This window comes from Panthera uncia (genome assembly GCF_023721935.1).
Source record: "Panthera uncia isolate 11264 chromosome B3 unlocalized genomic scaffold, Puncia_PCG_1.0 HiC_scaffold_1, whole genome shotgun sequence".
In the NCBI taxonomy this organism is placed as follows: domain Eukaryota; kingdom Metazoa; phylum Chordata; class Mammalia; order Carnivora; family Felidae; genus Panthera; species Panthera uncia.
Genome location: NW_026057582.1, coordinates 27,273,332 through 27,294,137, shown reverse-complemented (window position 1 = coordinate 27,294,137; position 20,806 = coordinate 27,273,332). Strand labels below are relative to the sequence as shown.

Below are 20,806 nucleotides of genomic sequence, written 5' to 3'. Positions count from 1 at the left end.
TGGGAATTGTAAGAGCCTGGACATTAGAAACAGACTTGTTCTAATACTTACTGAAATTTGACAAGTTATCTCTCTAACCTCATTCTCCTTGTCTTTAAAATGGAGTTAATTATAATATCTTATTAGGTTGTTGAGAGGATTAGATTGGATGATGATTGTAAAATGCCCAGTATGAATCTTCATGACCTTGGATCTGGTTACAGATTCTTACATATGACACCAAAAATACAAGCAACAAAGTAAAAAATAGATAAACTGGACTTCATTAAAGTTAAAGACATTTGTGCATCAAAGGACATTATCAAGAAAGTGAAATGACAACCCACAGAATGGGAGAAAAGTTTTGTAAATTATATATCTGATAAGAGGCTAGTATCTACAATATATAAAGAACTTTTACAACTCAACAACAAAAAGACAATCCAATTAAAAGATAGGCAAAGGACTTGAATGGACATTTCTCCAAAGAAGATACACAAATGGTCAATAAGCACATAAAAAGATGAACATCATTAGTCATTAAGGAAATGCAAATCATGGCCGTAGTGAGATATCATTTCACACCCACTAAGATGGCTATAATAAAAATAGTTCAAAAAAAAAATTTTTTTTTTACATTTATTTATTTTTGAGAGACAGAGAGAGACAGAGCACAGCAGGGGAGGGGCAGAGAGAAAAGGAGACACAGAATCTGTGAGCAGCCAGTTGATGCAGGCTCCAGGCTCCGAGCTGACAGCACAGAGCCCAATGCAGGGCCCGAATCCACAAACCATGAGATCATGACCTGAGCCAAAGTCGGACACTCAACCGACTGAGCCATCCAGTCGCCCCAAAAATAGTTTTTTTAAAAACAGAAAATAACAAGTGCTGGCAAGGATATGGTGAAATTAGAACCCTCATACATTGCTGGTGGAAACGTAAAATGATGTGGCCACTGTGGAAAGTTGGTGGTTCCCTAAAGGTTAAACATAGAATTAGTGACCTAGCAATTCCACTATTAGATATATACCCAGTAGAATTGAAGACAAGACTTCAACTACTTGTACCTGTATGTTCGTATCAGTACTATTCATGTTAGGTGAAAGGTGGAAACAAGCCAAATGTCTGTTAACAGATGAGTGGATAAGAAGCACAATATAGTATATATACACAAGGGAATATTATTCAGCCATAAAAGTGAAGTACTGATACATAGTACAACGTGGATGAATTTCAAAAACATTGTACTAACCAGGAAGCCAGACACAAAAAGATCACATGTTGTATGATTCCATTTATATGAGACATCCTGGGTAGATAAACCAATAGAGACAGAGCAGATTGGTGGTTGCCAATCAGGAGAAAGGACAGGAGATGAGGGGGAAATGGGGAGTGATTGCTTAATGGATACAAGATTTTCTTTTGGAGTGATGCAGATGTTTTAGAATTTGATATAGGTGGAGGTTACACAATATTGTGAGTATACTAAATGCCATTGAAATGTACAGTTAAAAATTTCACATTAAAGCAATTTTAGCTCCAGGGGTACTTGGGTGGCTAAGTTGGTTAAGCATCCAACTTTTTTTTTTTTTTAATATAATTTGTTGTCAAATTGGCTAACATACAGTATGTGCAGTGTGCTCTTGGTTTTGGGGGTAGATTCCTGTGATTCATCCCTTGTATACAACAACACCCAGTGTTCATCCCAGCAAGTGCCCTGCTCAATGCCCATCATCCATTTTCCCCTCTGCCCCTGCCCCCCCCCCCCCCCCCCCCCATCAACCTTCAGTTCTCTGTATTTAAGAGTCTCTTATGGTAAAGCATCCAACTTTTGATGTCCACTCAGGTCATGCTCTTATAGTTCAGTTCATGAGATCAGGCCCTGCATTGGGCTGTATTCTGTCAGCATTGAGAATCCCTGCTTGGGATTCTCTCTCTCCCTCTCTCTCTGCCCCTCTCTCCTGCTCACATTCTTTCTCTCTCTCTCTCAAAATAAATAAATAAACATTAAAAAAAAAGTTTTAGCTCAGTAAGAAAAATGTATAGAATAGTGTTTGACACCTAGTAAGCTATCAATAAATTTTAGATTTTATTATTACTTAGTGTTACCTTTATCATTAATTTAGCTGTGTGACCTTGGGTATCAGTTTTCTCAGTTGAAAATGAAGTTGTTGGACTAGAAGACCCCTAAGATTCTTCCAGCATTAAAATAAAATTCTGTGATTTTAAGACATAGCATTTAATTTGTTGTGTAAGGAAAACTGACTCTTAACTCTTCCTGGGTTGCTCCTTTACTCTCACATTCCTGTCACTCACAGCACTTCTGACACCATATGTGGGTTTTTTTTCCCCCCACACCAAGTAATTCTGACACCATCTGGGTGTCCTACAGTTTAACTCAATTCTGACTCCCTAGAGATACTGTCTGATCCTTCAGGGTAAGGGCTTAGTCCCACAAGAGTACCTTCCCTCCCGCTTCAGTACCAGTCACGAGTCCAGGTTGTCACTTGTGCTTGTGACCGATCATCAACCATAAATTAGATGTTCCCACGAATTCCTTCTTGGGTTTGATTAATTTGCTGGAGTACCTCACAGAACTCAGGAAAACAGTTTACATACTGTTTACCAGTTTATAATAGAAAGGTATGATAAAGGGTACAGATGTACATCCAGCTGGAAGAGATACGTAGGGCAAGATGTGTGGGAAGGGCACAGAGCTTCCATGCCCTCTCCAGACAAACCACTCTCCCAGCACCTCCACATGTTCACCAACCCAGAAGCTCCCCAAACCCTGTACTTTGGGGATTTTTGTGGAAATTTTAACCACATTTAATCACATTCCATTTCCAGCCCTCTCCATCTCTGGACAGGATAGTGGTATGAATGAAAATCCCAAGATTCTAATCATGGCTTGACCTTATGAGCAGCCCCCATACAGGAACCCACCAAGAGTCACCTCGTTACAAAAAAACACTGCTATCGCCCAGGAAGTGCCTAAGAATTTAGCAACTCTGTGTCAGGAGCTAGGGTCAAAGCTTAAATATTAGAACAAAAGATGCTCCTAGGGTTCGTACCACTTAGGAAATCACAAGAGTTTTAGGAGCCCTGTGCCAGGAAGCAGGGGCAGAGAATTTTTTATTATCTCACATTCATACAGCATATATTTATTGTGTACTTTCAGGGTACTGTGCTAGGTACCAAGGACTTAGCAGTAAATAAGACAGAGATGGTTCCTGCTGTCACACAGCTAACATTCTAGTAGAAAAGGCAGTACACAAATAATTGTTTGCTGAAAAATTGTTTTAACTACACTCTGGGGCAGGGGTCAAGTGGGCAGTGATCGTTCTCCTGAGAAAAAGATAGTTAAGTATGAAGAATGAGTTGGAGTTAATTGAGTGAAGGAAAGGGAGATGAAGGAAATTGAGTGAAGGAAAGGGAAGGAGCATAGTGCCTTTGCAGAACTGAAAGACAAGGTTAATATGCCTGGAGTTCAGACAGTGACTGCTGAGAGAGACAAAGGCTGTATCATGTAAGACTTCTCAGGTTGTAGTAAGGATTTTGGATATTATCCTAAGAACACTGGGAAGTCACTGAAGGGCTTAAACAAGCCACATTCAGTTTCTGGCCATGTGGAGAATGGTTTGGAGGGGGGCAGGAGGGGAACTGGGGACACCAAGTAGGATGTCATTGCAGTAGCCAAGACTAATACCTAGAACCAGGGTACAGATAGTGGTCAGGGAGAGAAGTCATTGAATTTGAGAGTAATTTAGGACAAAGTCTTGATTGATTGCCTGTGTGACACGAGAGAGGAAAGAGAGGTGTCAGGGTTGAGTCCCAGATTTCTCCCTTGAGCATGTAAGTCAGTGGCATGTAAGGACCATTGGAAGGCTTTCACTTCAGGCTGAGATGAAATAGCAGGGACTAGATTCACCTTCCTTCCCACCTGAGACAAGTTTTTTAAGTGACAAAATTGATGAAACAGTGGTTTTATGACACTGACATCAGGCAACAAAGGACAGTGATCTCTGAAAGGTAAGAAGTAAATGCAGTTGAGCCCCGTGATTGTCCCAACCCACTGCTGTGAGAGTTTCCACGTTGCGGTGCAGGGAGGGGGAATCCAGGCAGAGGTTGGCAGACTCCCTGAGTTGAAGACACAGAGCTAAGAGTCTGGAGAGACCCAAACAGCCGGAGTTCACAGGAGAGAGTTGTAGAAAGGTGAAAGCTGCACAGGAGCTCTGGAGAGCTGCAGAGGGTCCTCCTAGAGTCTTCAGCTGAGTACCAGTCAGTGCGTTCATGCAAGGAAACGACTTGAGGCTGAAGAGAGGACCATCCCAAGGGATTAGGGGCAACAGTGGTTGGCACCACAGGCCAGTACAAGCGCCTGCGCCTACCAGCCACACTGACAAAATCTCATGATTCACAGAACTCAGAAGAGTTTTGCCTCAGTAGTAAATATAATCGTCAAAACTTCCCAGACGATACACTTCAAGTATGTGCGGTTCATCATATATGAATTACATCTCACCAAAATTTTTTAAATTTTTAAAAAATGTCTGTTATTTTGGAGAGAGAGAATCTGAGCATGCGTGAGTGGGAGAGAGGCAGGCAGGGAGAGAGAGAGAGAGAGAGAGAGAGAGAGAGAGAGAATCCCAAGCAAGCTCTGCACTGTCAGCACAGAGCCCAACTCAGGGCTCAGTCTCAAACCATGAGATCGTGACCTGAGCCAAAATCAACAGTTGGAGGCTTAACCAACTAAACCACTCAGGCGCCCCAGTTTTTCATTCTTAAGTATACTGGTTTCTTCGCCTATTGAGGCCATTCTACAACAGATAACCAGCTCAGATCTTATACCCATCATGCAATGCACTTTGTTAAATACCACTCTTATGTGCTTTTCCTGGGTTCTGGTAATCTTGAGTGTATTCCTAGTGTCCGCTTAGAATTCCTAAATGCAGCAGTGTTTCTGAGATTTGGAGGAATAACCAAGAATAAAATTTGTTTGTATTTACAAAGTGACATTTAAAAAAAAGTAAAGACAGTTTTCTGGTCTTAAAGATCTCAGTTTGGGGTTTCTTATGCTTTTCAAAATAATATCAGTGTGGGGAAAACAGCTTCTAAAATGTAAAAGCCCTGCTGGATTTTAAGATAAAAGTGGTTTTACAGCACTGTAGAGAGATTAGAGAAAGGGCATGTGTAAAGTGCTTAGCACAGGTGTAAGTGAAGCAAATAAAGTGTAGTGCTTATGATTTAACTACATACATGTTAGATGTCAAAGACTGTAAGAACAAGAGATACCGCTTATCTGACTGAAAATAATTGTTAAAGCCATGGAGTTTGTTTTGTTTTGTTTTTTGTAGTATGTATTTTTAAAAGTTAAATATGAGCTTTATTTTTTGGCCTTATAAAGCAATACATGTTCATTATAGAAAATACAAAGAAAGCAAAAATCAGGCAAAATCACAGCATCCCCAGATAGTCACTTTTAACATTCTTCTAAGTAATCTAAACATCTCTGAGAGATATTATACACACATATGTACACACACACATATGTGCATATAAATATAAATTTTATATGCATGGCATCATGCTATTGTTCTACAACCTGCTTTTTCAACTTAGTTCATTGTGATCATCTTTCAGTGTCCATGAAAATGTAGCAAAATCATTAGTTTTATGAATGTGAAGAATACCATTATGAGATTATTTATCATATATTTTGTTAACTCTCTCTTAGTGGACATTCAGGTTGTTTCCAGTGTTTCACTAAAGTAAATGATGCTGCAGTGAGATCCTTTGCTGGATCAAAGTGAATGGCACATTTACAGTTTTTATACATATTAACAAAGTGACCTTTGTTACTTTGGACACTTGTCCAAATTATATTTCTGAGAGTGGTAAATGAAAGCTCTTGTAGTCCTCTAACTTAGCCAAGCCTGGATATTGTTAAACTTTTTAATACTTGCCTGTTTTATAGAGAAATTATGTTTTAGTGTTTTTTACATGCATTTGATTGCTAATAAAGTTGTGTTCATTGGCCAGTTTGTTTTCCTTCTTTCATGAATTTCTTGTTATCATCCTTGTCTACTTTTCTGCTTCTCTTATTTAAAGGTGAGGATGGGGTGCCTGGGTGGCTCAGTCGGTTAAGCGTCCGACTTCAGCTCAGGTCATGATCTCACGGTCCGTGGGTTCAAGCCCCGCATCGGGCTCTGTGCTGACAGCTCAGAGCCTGGAGCCTGCTTCAGATACTGTGTCTCCCTCTCTCTCTGACCCTCCCCCGTTCATGCTCTGTCTCTCTCTGTCTCAAAAATAAATAAACATTAAGTAAAAAATTTAAAAAAATGAAGGTGAGGAAAGTGAGATCTAAAGAAAGGAAGTAACTTTCCCATGGTCAGCCAGTAATTTAGTGCCAGAATCGGTAATCATAGCATGCTACAGCTGGAAGGGGATCTTAGACATCATTGAGTCCCAACCCTCTAATGTTACAGATGCAGAAACAGAGGCCTAAAGATGTTAGGTGACTTGACTAAGGACAGCTACCCAGCTCATTAATGACAACCAGGAATCTGAATCATGTCTCATGAAGAGGGAAAGGCAAGTAACATTTTTGAGCCTGCTGTATTTCTTGTGTTTTCTCATTTAATTCTCACTATTATCTTACCATAATTAACCCTTGAATAATGCAGGGGTTGGGGCGCTAACCCCATGTGCAGGCAAAAATGGTTCATAGAACTTTTGACTCCCCCCAAACTTATTTACTAATAGTTAATTATTGACCAAAAGCCTTACCAATAACATAAACAGTTGATTAACACATATTTTGTATATGTATTAAATACTGTAGTCTTACAATAAAATAAGCAGAAAAAAGAAAATGTTATAAAGGAAATCATAACAGAGTGCCTGGGTGGCTCAGTCCAGTTGAGCGTCCAACTTTGGCTCAGGTCATGATTTCATGGCTCGTGGGTTCTAGCCCCGTGTTGGGCTCTGTGCTGACAGCTCAGAGCCTGGAGCCTGCTTTGGATTCTGTGTCTCATTCTCTCTCTGCCCCTCCGCTGCTCACTCTCTCTCAAAAATAAATAAACATTGAAAAAAAAAATCATAAGGAAGAGAAAATACATTTATAGTACTGTATTTATCAAAAATATCCACGTGTAAGTGGACCCATGCAATTCAAACTTGTGTTGTTCAAGGGTCAACTGTATTCCCATTTGAACAGATAAGGTGACTGAAGTTCAGAGAGCTTCCGTGATTTGCCCACACACCTAGTTATTTGCAAACCTGGACTAGAAGTCAAATTTTCTGATGCTTGATCCAGGGGTATCATTGCCTCTTAGAATAGTAATAGCAGATATGTTTCTTGACTTCACTCAAATACTCATTTGATAATATATGATAATTTGCCTCTTGGGAACTTGTAAATAAAACTCTGCCTGTGTTTAACAGTTCTTATTTGATACTGGACACCAATCTAACACTTAGGAGCTTTAGGAACTCTTTATTATAAGCAAAAACAGATCAGATACCATGTCTTACATCTTATGGGTGAATAGATTTGAGATTCATGAGCTAGATATAACCTAAGTTTTTAATGGTAGAGATGTCTGGATTGAAACTCTCAGTATTTTCTTAGAAGCATTTTTATCCCGTTGAGAGTGAAATCTTAACATATAAAATGAAAATGACATTTGGATTCTCTGAAGTGTAAAATGGACTTGAAATCATCAAGGGGTCAGTAGGAACAAAATCGAAACCATGTCAATTGCATCCTCCATATCTCCAGGAAAAAAAAAAAGTGCCTCTTAACTTTGATTTCTTGACAGGTCTCAGAATTTCAAAATCATATAGAGCTAATTTGGTTGTAGCTTCATCCTACAAAGAGGTACAGAGATTAGTATTGACTTGTGTATAACTTTGTTGATACTCTTGGTTTGGTTCAGACATGTAGAAGTTAGCTGGTAAAATCTGTGTTCTGCATTTCTGCTTTGCAGAGAGATCTTGTAAATGTTTGGGTTGATGTTTTTTAAACCTGCTGGTTTCATCTAACTATGTTGGAGGAAATGGAAGAATGTAGCATGTGATGGACTCTTCCTTTTTTTCCTTTACAGAGGATTTTGTAGGCTTATAGAATAGGGGAGCCAACCGTTAACTCACATTCTAGTCTTTAATCATGTGGGATCTGTAAATCTCATTATTTAAGAAATAGACATTATTTCTTTAGTATTTTTCTGATTTACTCTATTGGAATAAGAGTTACACATTAGTTAGCACTTATAGATTCTGGTAAAGTCTAGGATTTTTGATTGTGCCTTTTTCCCCCCTTTTTGTTTTTTTTCCTCCCCTCCTGGAGCCTTAGTGACTAGAGGAATGTAAAACATAAAAGTTGAGTGGTTTAAGGCAGTGCTAAAGCTAAAGCACATGTTAGCTCATGCTGAGATGGTTACCTAAGAGTATGGACCTTTAAGCTCAGTCCACTACTGAAAAACAAGTATCACCAGAAGTAATGCTTATTCTAGTATCAAACATAACAGTCCTTTAAAATCTCCTTTGGAATGTTGAAAAGAGATCAAATGAAACCGTCAGAATGGTTATTTATTGAGGACGAAGAACCCTCCAATTTCATTCACCCGTTGTAGCTCCACTTTCTCATTTTAATGCTCGGTCCACATCGGTGATGGTAAAAGAGGTCCTGTACCTGCAGAGATGGCGGTGGGAGAAGGGACATCACCTTTCCATTTACTGCTTGTTGCAATTTGGCCTGTTTACAGACAGAACTGCTTCATGGGTGCTTCTGGTAGAGAGCAAAGGAAAGCAAGGTAGCAGCAAGAAGTCAGCATTTACGCATGACCAGTGAATTGGCTAATTTTTAACATGCAGTTAGTTAAGAAATGATTACAGCCTGAGGAGTCATGACCTCAACTTTTCATCAGCTCCATTGGATTGTGCCTCAGTTTGGAAATGAAGGAGGTATGCGGGAAGTTTTAATTGTACCTGTGTGATTTATCCCTAGTCAGCTCTTTAATTTCTTCTGGCTGTCTGAGGTTTCCGACATGCTGTAAATTTCCCCAACTTTTTCATTATCTGCAATTTCTTTATGACTTGTGAATCGGAGTGGAGAGAGAGTATGGATTTACAGCGGAGATAAACATGTCCATAAAGTCTGTATCTGTGTCAGTAATTGTACTGCTGTCAGTGACTGTCCTGTTTTACAGGCCTCTCTTGGGAAAGGAACAGGCTTCACTACCAGCAGCACTGAAATGCTTGCTTTGATTTGCATTAACTTGCTGGGAGACTAGGTAGGAATGGTGGGATAGGAATTGATACTGGACCTTGGCCTCTTCTTTGTTTAAAGTCAGATGACATTGTGTTGGATAACTGTGTATTGAAAATAGAACATAGACAACCTTTGCTTCCTAAGTGAAATGCAACTTTATTGATACAGATGTGAAAAAATCTCTTCTAAGTTCATGTGCTTTTAAGATGACTTCCCATCCATCTTTCCATTTATCTTTTATTTGAATTAAAACACAGGATGTCTCTTTCAGAACACTCAGCCCTCAAGAGTGGGGCAGCTAGAGTTTTCATGACGTTCCAGATTTTCCATCTGCCATGTCTTAATTCTCAGCTGGCAATGTCTCTTTGCTGATTGCTTGAAGTAGGGTGCACTCAACCATTTGCCGTGAGAAAGGAAGGCTTAAAACAGAGACAAATTCTTAATATTCCGTCTTTAAGGACGCTTCAGGATTTCTCTAGTGTTTCCTTAGAGCAATTGTGAAAGAAACCAAAGAGAACCCTTTAAAAATAGGTGGAGAAGCAAACACACAGAATTTTCTTCTAGTACGTTTGACACTGGAGCACACCCCTCAAGAATCAAAACTGTCCTTGTGTACCCTGAACCCTCTGCAAGGTAGTTTAAAAGAGTAGTAGGTGGCGGTACAGTTCAGCAAAGAGAGGATAAGATGCAGGATAAATCTCAGTCCTTAGTCATCCCACACGTCCAAGTAATGTGGAGAGTTTTCTAGTTGATTTTTCCAAACCTTTAACTTCTCTTCCTTCTTCTGCTTGCATTCTTTTTGCCATCTTTCTACTAGTAGATGGGAGAGGGAAGATTAAAGGAGATGATATGATACAAGATTGTTTGGCTTCTTTCCAGAAGCTGTGGTGAAAAAGTATGGCTAGAGAAAATTATAGCTAAAATGAGATGTGAAATTATCTGTGTTTTTGATTCTCTGTCTCTCCTGTTGCCATAATAGAGTTTCTTCTTACTCAGCAAAGGGTCAACTACTTTCTTTGGGTGAGAGAGAGAAGTTGCTGAGGCCCCTTTGGAAGTCAGCCCTTGCCTTTCTTTAGACTAGGAACCCTTTGTCACTCACTCTCTTCTTTCCCATCACACCTAGCAGTGCTCCTCATGGAGTAAGTTACATCGTTAACCTGATTCAAGTTTGGGAAAACTTCTAGTATATGGCTTACTAGGTCTGGTTTAAAAAACATACACAATAACCTGAAAACCAAACAAACAAAGCCACAATTTAACTTGGTGCTGTAGCTTCCAGTTTCGTTTTATGAACTTAAAAAGTTTTCTTTAATGAATGCCATATTGGAAATGTTCAACATCCATTTTTGGTGTAGACCTTTATTTTTCCTTTTGTCTTTTATCCATTTTATACAAGCTGGTTGTCAGCACAAGTTTGGGCTAAGTTAAGGACTTTCACCTATATGCCTGCTCCATTAGAAGGAGATAGCTCTGTAAAAATAGGCTTTTTTTTTTTTTTAAGTTTGTTTATTTTGAGAGAGAGAAGAAAGAGTGTGTGGGGGAGGGGCAGGGCTAGAGGTAGACAGAGGATCCCAAACAGGATCTGTGCTGTCAGCACAGAGCCCAACATGGAGCTCAATCCCATGAACTGTGAGATCATGACCTGAGGTGAAATCAAGAGTCAGACAGATGCTTAACCAACTGAGCCACCCAGGTACCCCTAGAGTAATAAATAAGCTTTCTGATTGCTCAGATTGAGAGGCTTGTTATCACTAAGACTATTATTGCCTCCTAGAAAATAGTTTTATAGGTGGGGAGAGTATAGTGCACTAGCTTCCTGTGCAAGGGAAGCACTTTTCTTCTGGTTGGAGAGAAAATAGTTCATGGTTGTCTGCTTCTGTTTCTGCTGCTGTCAGCTGTCAAATTCAGTAAAAACAAGGGTCTAATTAGCCAACAGTCTCAGTGTTGGAGGATAATAGCATTGACAAAGAAGAGAGCAACACAATAAAAGATTATTTGAATATGAATTTGTGTACCTGCTCTTCACTGAAATGGCTCCACAGTGGGAATTGATAACTTTGTATTAAAGGGTTAATAAACAAAGACACTGGACAGTGATTCCAGAACGTGTCTCCAGATTGAAAAACGACTGGCATTTCTTCCTCACTGTCCTTAATCAGGCTGAGAATGGAATCCAAGAGTAGCCAGGCTTGAAACTAAAGGGAGGGCTGGAGTATTGATCTGTTAACTGCTTGTAGAAGGGATCATTCTTGGGTGAAAATCCTCAAGTGGTAGTTTAGTTTTTAAGATCCCAGACTTCCTTGGCTCCATATAGATTAAAAATAGCTTATTTCAGATTATCAAGTAAAAGAATATGAATGCCACAAATAGGTCAGGGAAGAAGCTCCTCTTCACTAACTTAGGAAGAAATGCCGTTAAGTCTTTTCCTCCTGCAGTTCATCTTTGTATGAAAACATTTTAAATACCCCGTAAGCCTCCCCCGACCACATACATGCATACATATATGTGTATGTGTATGTATGTACATGTACGTGTGTGTGTGTGTGTGTGTGTGTGTGTGTTTAAATTTTTATTTCTCCTTGAACTATTTGGAAGTAAGTTTCAGGTATGAGACACTTCACCCCTAAACACCTGAGAACACATCTTCTAAGAATAAGGACAGTTTCCTGCATAATACTGCTTACGTCCTGTAGCTGCAAAATATCTAATATCCTTTCACATTCAGAATTCCTCAGTTGTTCCAAAAATTTTGTGTAGTTTTTTTTTTTTCTTTTTAAACCAAGATCCAGTCAAGATTCAAGCATTGCAAATGTCAGTGCATTCTTGGTAGAACATTTAGTACTAAATTCTACACACCAGCTCTTTTAATAAATATTTACCAGAGGCACCTGAGTGGCTCAGTTGGTTAAGCGTCTGACTTCAGCTTAGGTCATGATCTCACGGTTCGTGGGTTTGAGTCCTGTGTCAGGCTCTGTGCTGACAGCTCTGAGCCTGGAGCCTGCTTGAGATTATGTGTATCCCTCTCTCTCTGCCTCTCCCCCACTCATGCTCTGTCTCTGCCTCTGTCTTTCTCTCTCTCAAAAGTAAATAAACACTGGGGCGCCTGGGTGGCTCAGTCGGTTGGGTGTCCGACTTCGGCTCAGGTCACGATCTCGCGGTCCGTGAGTTCGAGCCCCGCGTCGGGCTCTGTGCTGACTGCTCAGAGCCTGGAGCCTGTTTCACATGCTGTGTCTCCCTCTCTCTCTGACCCTCCTCCGTTCATGCTCTGTCTCTCTCTGTCTCAAAAATAAACGGTAAAAAAAAAAAAAAAAAAAGTAAATAAACACTAATAGTAATAATAAATATTTACCAGTTTTTTCCTATGGTGAACATGTATTTACTCAAATGACTGTCATTTTCCTTTAGAATATTGAATTTCAAGCTCCCTCTATAGGGGGGCCGGCTTTATCAAGCTTCTTTAATCTGTTTCTGGTATTCTCCCCTTCTGCTAACCAAATTAGCTGTAGAATTGATCTCTCTCCAATAACTACTCCATTCTGCAGTCAGAGTAATGTTTTTGAAACACAATTGACATGTGACTTTATTCCCTTCTTAAAGCCCATCAATGGCTTCCCAATTGCTCTTCAGAAAAAAATAAGAAATCTTTAACTTGGCCTTGTTGCTCTGTGTGATCTGGCCTTTCTCACACCATGCACATCTCACACCATGCTTCTCTCTCTTACCATGGGTTCTACAAATTCCTCGTGAGGCAAAAATGAAGTAACGAATCCATCCGGGGAACACATCTTGGGAGAGATGAAGCTTGGAAGTACACCTTGATGGCTAATATTTGCATATGAGAGGAAGGAAGACACTTCAGACTGGAAGCAGTTTTTGAGTATGGGTTGGTTAGAGTACTAGAAAGTGTGGAGGAGCTAAATTGGAAGACCTGAAGGACCAGGCTGAGGGATCATTAGAAGTCTGATAGCTACCTCCAAGGAGAATTGAAGGGTGTGATGATGGGTCCCAGAGACTAGCTAGGAAGCTGTTGCAGTCTAAGAATACAGTGCTGCTTATATTAGATAGGACAGTGTGAATGCAAAAGACAGGACAGTTGAGAGATATTGGGGAGGAAAAATAGGTATTAAATTGTAACAAACTGGAAGGACACAAGAGTCAAAATGATTTTAAGATTTTAAGCCCCTGTGACCAGGAGAATACAATTCAGGCTGGAAGTGGGGTACAGAGTGTCAAGGCATCATCGAAGTGAATTACGTAAGCACCTATCACTATTATAAGCTAAAAGATTCTGGATATCAAGTCTGTTAGTTAGGATAAGGTTCAACTATGTGAACTGTGGCTTACACAGAGTAGAACTCTTTTCCACAAAAAGGAAGGCTGGAGGTTGACAGGCCCAGGCTGGTAGGACACAGTCAGAGTGTCATCAAGGACCAAAGCTTCTTTCTTTCCACTCCACTTTCTTAGTGGTTTTCAGCTAAAGGATACCTCAAAATACAGGGTGACTACTAGAGCTCTAGCCATCAAGCCTGAGATGTAGGCCAGGAGAAGGTAGGAAAGAAGAAGGGCAAAGGGAGGTGGGGGGGGGGGTCCCACACAGCTGACTTCTTTTTTTTTTAAGCAGCTTTCTAGAAGTGCCATAGAACTTAGTTGTCTGCACCAACCTAGCTGCAAAAGACTGTCATCTTTTATTCTGGGCTATGGTTTTGCTGGCTAGAAATTAAGGGTTTTGTTAATAAGGAGGAAGAGAATAATAGGTATTGGGATAAGCAATCAACATTCTCGGTCACAGGTTAACAAGACACCTGTGCAAGAGCAATGACTGGTCAGTAGAAGTAGAAGAATGTGAGGTGATGGCCATGTTGAGAAAGCTCAGAATTAGTGATTTTAGAGGTGTATGAATGGTTGTTCATCTGTGAATTAGGCTTCATTCTTATACTTTACTGATTATGTTGTATGAATTATAAACAAAAGTTAGGGATTGATTGTGTTTTCTTTACCATATGGTATGCTTGGTATTCCAAAAGTCAGTAAATTCATACCCATGAGTCCTTTTAAGGGATCTTGCAGAGCTTTTCTGGGGGGTGGGGTGGGGACGGCTATTTTTCCAAGGAAGTAAACAGAAAAATCTCAGCTTTTTAAAAAATCTTTAGGAGGCAGACCACTCAAGAAATGGTGAGCTTTTAGTAGTGACCCTTTTTATGGTCAGTTTATTAATATGTATACCTACTAAGTAGGTTCTGAGTAGATATTTCTAGTTATGAAGTGAAATACTTGGTTCTCTGATTTCCATATATTTATCAAAGCAGATTCTAAGAGATTTAAAAAAAAAAAAAAAGATTGTTTCAGTAAAATTTTCTTTCATGCAGTTAGCCTGGCCTAGTGATAGTGAATCCAAGCGCTGATTTTTATTTTTGCTGTGTCTCACGTAGCCTTGATTATAATAGGGCATCAGTGTTGTTGAGTGGGTGGTTGAGTTACTTCTGAAGCCCAATATGATGTAAGCTCTGGTAATATTTAGAAGTTAAAGGCAGTCTTTATTGTTTAACATAATCAAATTTACTTTATAGCCAGTAAAAAACCTTTAATATCTTTTATTAATATATAATTATATTATTAGTATAATTATATATTAATAAATTACATATTAATATAAGCTATATTTACAATGGCTTGATTGCTAGTTTTAACAAAAACTAACCCCAAGAATACCTTTCAGCAAAATACATGAAAATAGAGTCATTTAGAAGCATTTTCTGAAAACTTAACCCAAAATGCCAAATAAATCTTTTAGGTTTATGCTGCTTAGAATAGTAAAACTTGCATTTTACTTAATATTTAAAGATGACTTCTTAGCACTTTGTCTATTGCAGAATGTGCATGATTTTGCCCTACTTCTGGTGACTGGATTCTCATCCTTTCAATAGGATCAATATTAAGCCAGCCTTCTTTACCTCCTCGATCCATATTAAACCTGTCTTGGAAAGAGTTTGTTTATTGGATAATATAGCTACACCGGGGCTCTATGACAATATCTTTTGCTGCCTCATTAACTCTGGAGCATTAGAACAAGATAAAAATGCCCTAAAGCCTCTTATCTGATGTCTGGTGTAACCTGCTGAAAGCAGGAGCGCCATTAGTTTATGTTAGAAATCAAATGGCCCTCTCCAGTGCAGGAAGTACTGATTAAACCTGAAGTGTCCCTGGAGGACTCTACAGCTGTCACAGGGGTGGTGGCTGTCCCTCACCAAAAGAGAAATCTGGGCCAGAGGTCCCAGGGGGGTGGTGCTTTAAGAACTAGCACGTGGCTGCCCCAGCTGTTCTGCTTTGCCTAATGAATTGTTTTACAAGAAGAGGCTGGGTATTGTCATCACAAGCTGCCTTCCTTAGAGACGGGAGCAGGCCAAATAATAAGTAATGTTAGTGATGGTAATTGAAATGTGATGGCTCTCCTGGGACCATCACAGCCCTAGAGCTGGTTGGCACTTGTGGATTCTTGTCCTACCAAGGCCCTATTTGAAGTGTGCCTTATTTTTTTTTTTTTCAGTTACATAATTGTGAGTTTTTTTTTCTCTCCTCCTCACTATAGAAATTCATTGACAGAAGCAGTCTTAGGAACATTACAGTAGTGGCTTTAAGTACAAAAAGAACAGCTTTGACTTTTTCATTTAAATTATCAACACTGCAACAGTTAAGGACTACCACATATTCTTAGTCTCTTGGAGATCACTGCAGAAATCTCTCTAGGCTACACTTTTGATTTAAAAATTTTTTAAATAGCGTAGTAGGATATAAAGTGGAAAGTAAAAACCTTGCTTGCTGAACTTACCAGAGGTAACCACCAAAACATTTTCTATGCATAATCAAGTTTATTTATGTTACCACATACAGATGAGATCATAATATATGTACTGTTTTGTGACTTACTTTTTCACCCCACAATATATCTTGGATATCTTTCCACAGCGATACAGATAGATCTACCCCATTGTTTCCTAATTGCTGCATAGAATTTTATTGTATTGATGTACCAATTCTAGACTCTTACTGGATAGTTTGACCTGGACCCGTGGGTGGATATTTATTGTACCAACTGGTTGCACTCATTGATTTGTATTCTATGGTTCACCCTCTCACATCAGTGATTTTCCTTTCTTCAGGGATGTTCCAGGACATTTAAAATAGGTAACAGTGGAGGTAAAACTTTTGGAGAGGGATAGTGTGAGTCTTGTCATAGACCACCAGCTGGACATATGTGTAGTGATATGTGCCCTACTGCATATTTTAAGTTTTTTGCTTAGTCCAGATAGGTGAGGAAAACAAATAGACTTTAATGGGTGTTGTCTAAGGCATCGACTGGAGGCTTCCTCTCAAATTGAATGAGTGTTTTCTTCCCTAATTTTCTACTTCAGATGTTCCAAGTATCAAATTATGAATGCATTAATGGACTTGGGAAATGATTTGTCAGCACGTGAAAATGAGGACTTAGGTTTATTGTGTTAACAGCTTGGCTAACAAAGCAAGTTTGTACCTTGTGAACTTTAGGGGCCTTGCTGGGAGTGGCAGTGTGATGAATGAAGCAAAGCAATTTTCCAAGAATATTTCAGGTCAGTGACGGAAGAAATCACTTGTCTTCTTGGGTAAACCAGAACCTAATTTTAGTTGCATCTGCCTTCAATAGGACCTTTGCAAATTGATAGAAATTGGCACTTCCATCTAAAATGGGAACATTATGTGTCTTTTAACTGAAAGCCCTTTAGTCTCATTTTCTCACCTCTTCAAAGTTCTGATTTGCCCAATCGTTATTGAAGAGATGTCATACTTCTAAGTTGTGAAATGCCAACTAGTTTTGTTTCAAGTTTCTTCTACAGTGTTTTCCTCTCCTTGATGCATTCGAATTGATGCACGATGCTTAACTTAATAATTGGAGGCTATTAATAACAGTTACTATTTATACATGATTTACCTCTTGTACAAACCTTCAGTAGATTCTTGGGACATATGGGTGTATACCGAGATTTCAGGGGCTCTTGTGGGCTATTGGAGATTCTCTAGACTCATGCTGTTCAGAATGGTAGCCACTAGCCACATGCCATTTAAAGTTAAATTAATTACAAGAAAATAAAATTAATTTAATTTCTCAGTCACACTAATAAATGCTTAGTAGCCATGTGCAGCTAGTAGCTACCACACTGGACAGCACAGAGAACATTTCCATTAACATTACTCTAAAGGTTGGCGAACTATATAGCCCACAGCCTGATTTTGGGTTCCCTGTGAACAAAGAATGGTTTTTACATTTTTAAAGGGTCATAAAATAAAACAAAAATCAGAAAAATATGAGACAAAGACTGAGTGTGGCCTGCAAAGCCTAATGTATTTACTACCTGGTCCTTTATAGGATAAGTTTGCTGACCCTTTGACCTGTGCCTCCTTCTCTTAATAACATTTCAGCTTTCTGATCAAGTTAAGGTTAGGGGTTTCCCTAAGCCATCAGAAGATTGTGAATCTATTAAGCAAATTAGGCAAATTGAGGCACAAAGTTTTTTACTGTAGATAGACCACAGAATGAGTCCAGAGCTTACACAAATCAGTTCCCTGGAGCTAGCACAAGTGGGATGAGCTTTGAAATAGGTAAAATTCTTTGTAGTATAAATGATCAACTTGCAACCGCTTTTTGAATAATACCTACAGTGTAACAGAACATTCTGATTTTGTACACTATTTTGTGACTTTTAAGTATTCCTCCTCCCATCTTACTCTGAAAGAAATAGAATGAGTACATTTCAACAGATGCACTTGACCTTTCAACAAAGAATTTACCATGAAGATTTTTAACTGTTCAAATAATTTGAATTGTCAAATTATTTCACCCAGTCTCTCCTTGGAAGAATGAAGCAGAAAGATGCTTCTGCTGGTATTCTCTACATCTGAGAGATAATCTTCCCTTGCCAAATGTAGCTAGCAGTTTCTCATTAAATGTAAAGCTTATGAAATCTGCTATAAAAGTGAGCATCTGGCACTTCTGTGGAAAATTATAGAGTCAACTTGTTGCTGTCAAGATAGGACCTTGGTATTCATGAGTGGACTTTGTGATTTCCCAAGTTTGTGCTAACCTATACTATTTTTCCTCTAAAATGCATTAAGGTTCATTTGAAAAAAATTAAGGTATCCCTTTGGCTTTTTGATGTGAATTATTCCATAATTAGAAATAACTCAAGTAGTGCTCCCACTAAAATAAATGTTATACTACAATACATTGAATTATTGGTAGAAGCATTAATTTGAACTTGCCTGAATCTTCAGATTTAAGATAGTGATATCACATTATTATGGATTGTGTGATGAGATCATGAAGCGTACTGAACCCCAGAAAAAGTCACATTTCAACATTAGCCTTGTCAAAAAAAGCAAGTGGTAAAGGAGATAAGGAAGAGAATTGTGAGATAGTAGAGAGGAAACCTTCATGAAGTATAGCTTCTTTTTCTTTTTAATGTTTATTTATCTTTGAGAGAGAGAGTGTTAGCAGGGGAGGGGCAGCAAGAGAGGGAGACACAGAATCTGAGCTTTCAGCACAGAGCCCAACACACGAACCGCGAACCGCGAGATCATGACCTGAGCTGAAGTCACACGCTTAACCGACTGAGCCACCCAGGTACCCCGAGTATGACTTCTTTCTAAAGGACAGTAAGAATGGTAGCTATGTTTTGCTTTTATTCACTGGTACAAAATCAGTGAAAATTTTATTACTTAAGGTTGTATTCATTGATCATCACTGGTTATGGTTTCTAGTAGCAATTTCCCAAGGTAGAACTTTGACTAAATTTATGGAAACTCCCCAGATTTGTTCTAATCTTTCAGTGCCATCCTCTTTGCCATTCTTTTTTTTTTAACTTTATTTATTTTTTAGTAATCTCTACATCCAATGTGGGGCTCAAACTCAAGGATTTCGAGATCAAGAGTCACAGGCTCTTCCATCTGAGGCAGCCAGGTGCCCCCTCTTTGCTATTCTTTGCCAAATCATCTCTAAGTCTTCTTGTTCTTTCAGTTCTTCCATGTCACTTTTATGTGTGCCCTCCAAACCTTTGCCATCCTCTTGTCTCACTAGTATTAATAGCATACTCCTCTTCATTGCCTGTGAAAATAAGCTGCTTGAAGCCATACACTGCCTTCTTATAAGGCATGCTAAGTAAGAATCCAAAGGTCACCCAGTCTCCAGTAAGACATCCCATAATATTTTTTTAATATTTAAAATTTTTTTAAATATTTATTTATTTTTGAGAGAGAGAGAGACAGAGTATGAGTGAAGGAGGGGCAGAGAGAGACGGAGACACAGAAGCCAAAGCAGGCTCTGGACTCAGAGCTGTCAGCACAGAGCCAGACATGGGACTCGAACTCATGAGTTCGACTGAGCCACCCAGGCGCCCCATAATATTTTTCTTATGTAATCAACGATGTATCTCTACTAAAGCTGGCTGTTACCAAGTTTGAGATCTTTGTCCATGGCATTTTATGATGCCAGTCAAAGTACGGCAAAGACATATACCATGGGCTTGTATTTTACACTCCAGCTGAAAAATCAGAAACAGGAAGGAACATCAACTTGAGATTTAGAGTTGCAAACCATAGCCATTAACGATGGCCTTGCACATTGTCCATGATGAGGAGAAACTAAAATTTAAACTTGAGAAATTAGATAGTTCTCCAATCCTGCCATAAAGTATTTATAAGACCAATCCCAAAACGACCCTGTATCTGAGGCTTTTATATTGACCTATCCATATTTGGAAAGGAATTCTTTTTATGTCCTGAGGTTCTCAGATTAGTAGAACAAACTTAATTTTTGCACAAAGTCTACCCATTACTGCAAAGTAGATGAGGTAGCCTGATCTTAAACTCCGCAAACTCTATAAGGATATCTGGGCATCTGGGTTTTTCCACCACCGAATTCCCAGCACTTCTTACAATTGGTACGTTATAAATGTCTCTTGTCCAATAATTAGGTGTTTACCTTTCCTCTTTCATGATTCATGTTTACAAAGGCATTTTTCTTTTCATATTTGTGTTAAACAATTTCTTGTTATGATTGATTAACTCTTCCTTTTTATGAACCTTTAACCTCACATTTTCTCCCACATCACATTGTGGTCATGAGTCCTGTGTTTCCTGTACCATCCTCACTGCCTTTTCAGCTTTCATTTTTCTCTTTTCTTTTTTTTTTAACGTTTATTTATTTTCAGGACAGAGAGAGACAGAGCATGAACAGGGGAGGGGCAGAGAGAGAGGGAGACACAGAATCGGAAGCAGGCTCCAGGCTCCGAGCCATCAGCCCAGAACCTGACGCGGGGCCCGAACTCACGGACCGTGAGATCGTGACCTGAGCTGAAGTCGGATGCTTAACCGACTGAGCCACCCAGGCGCCCCTCATTTTTCTCTTTTCTGATGAACATTTTTGGTAAAAGCTGGTGCACTTGCTAAAACATTCCCACGTGCCGCTGAATTTGTGATGGAACTATTTGTGTCATAGATGTGAGCCAACCCAAAGAAGTATAAAAA

General features: G+C 39.2%; 1 protein-coding gene across 2 annotated transcripts in view; it reads left to right on the top strand.

The window, feature by feature from the left end:
- Window positions 1–20,806, top strand: part of LIN52 (lin-52 DREAM MuvB core complex component) — a 109,905-nt gene that overhangs the window by 32,381 nt on the left and 56,718 nt on the right. The window contains exon 6 of one of the 2 annotated variants that reach the window (XM_049611428.1): window positions 6,468–19,645. The exons of the other annotated variant lie outside the window; for it this stretch is intronic. Within the exon in view, the coding sequence (XP_049467385.1) occupies window positions 6,468–6,487 (20 nt within the window). The 3' untranslated portion in view covers window positions 6,488–19,645. Of the gene's footprint in view, window positions 1–6,467; window positions 19,646–20,806 lie in introns of those variants that run through there. 2 annotated transcript variants of the gene reach the window in all.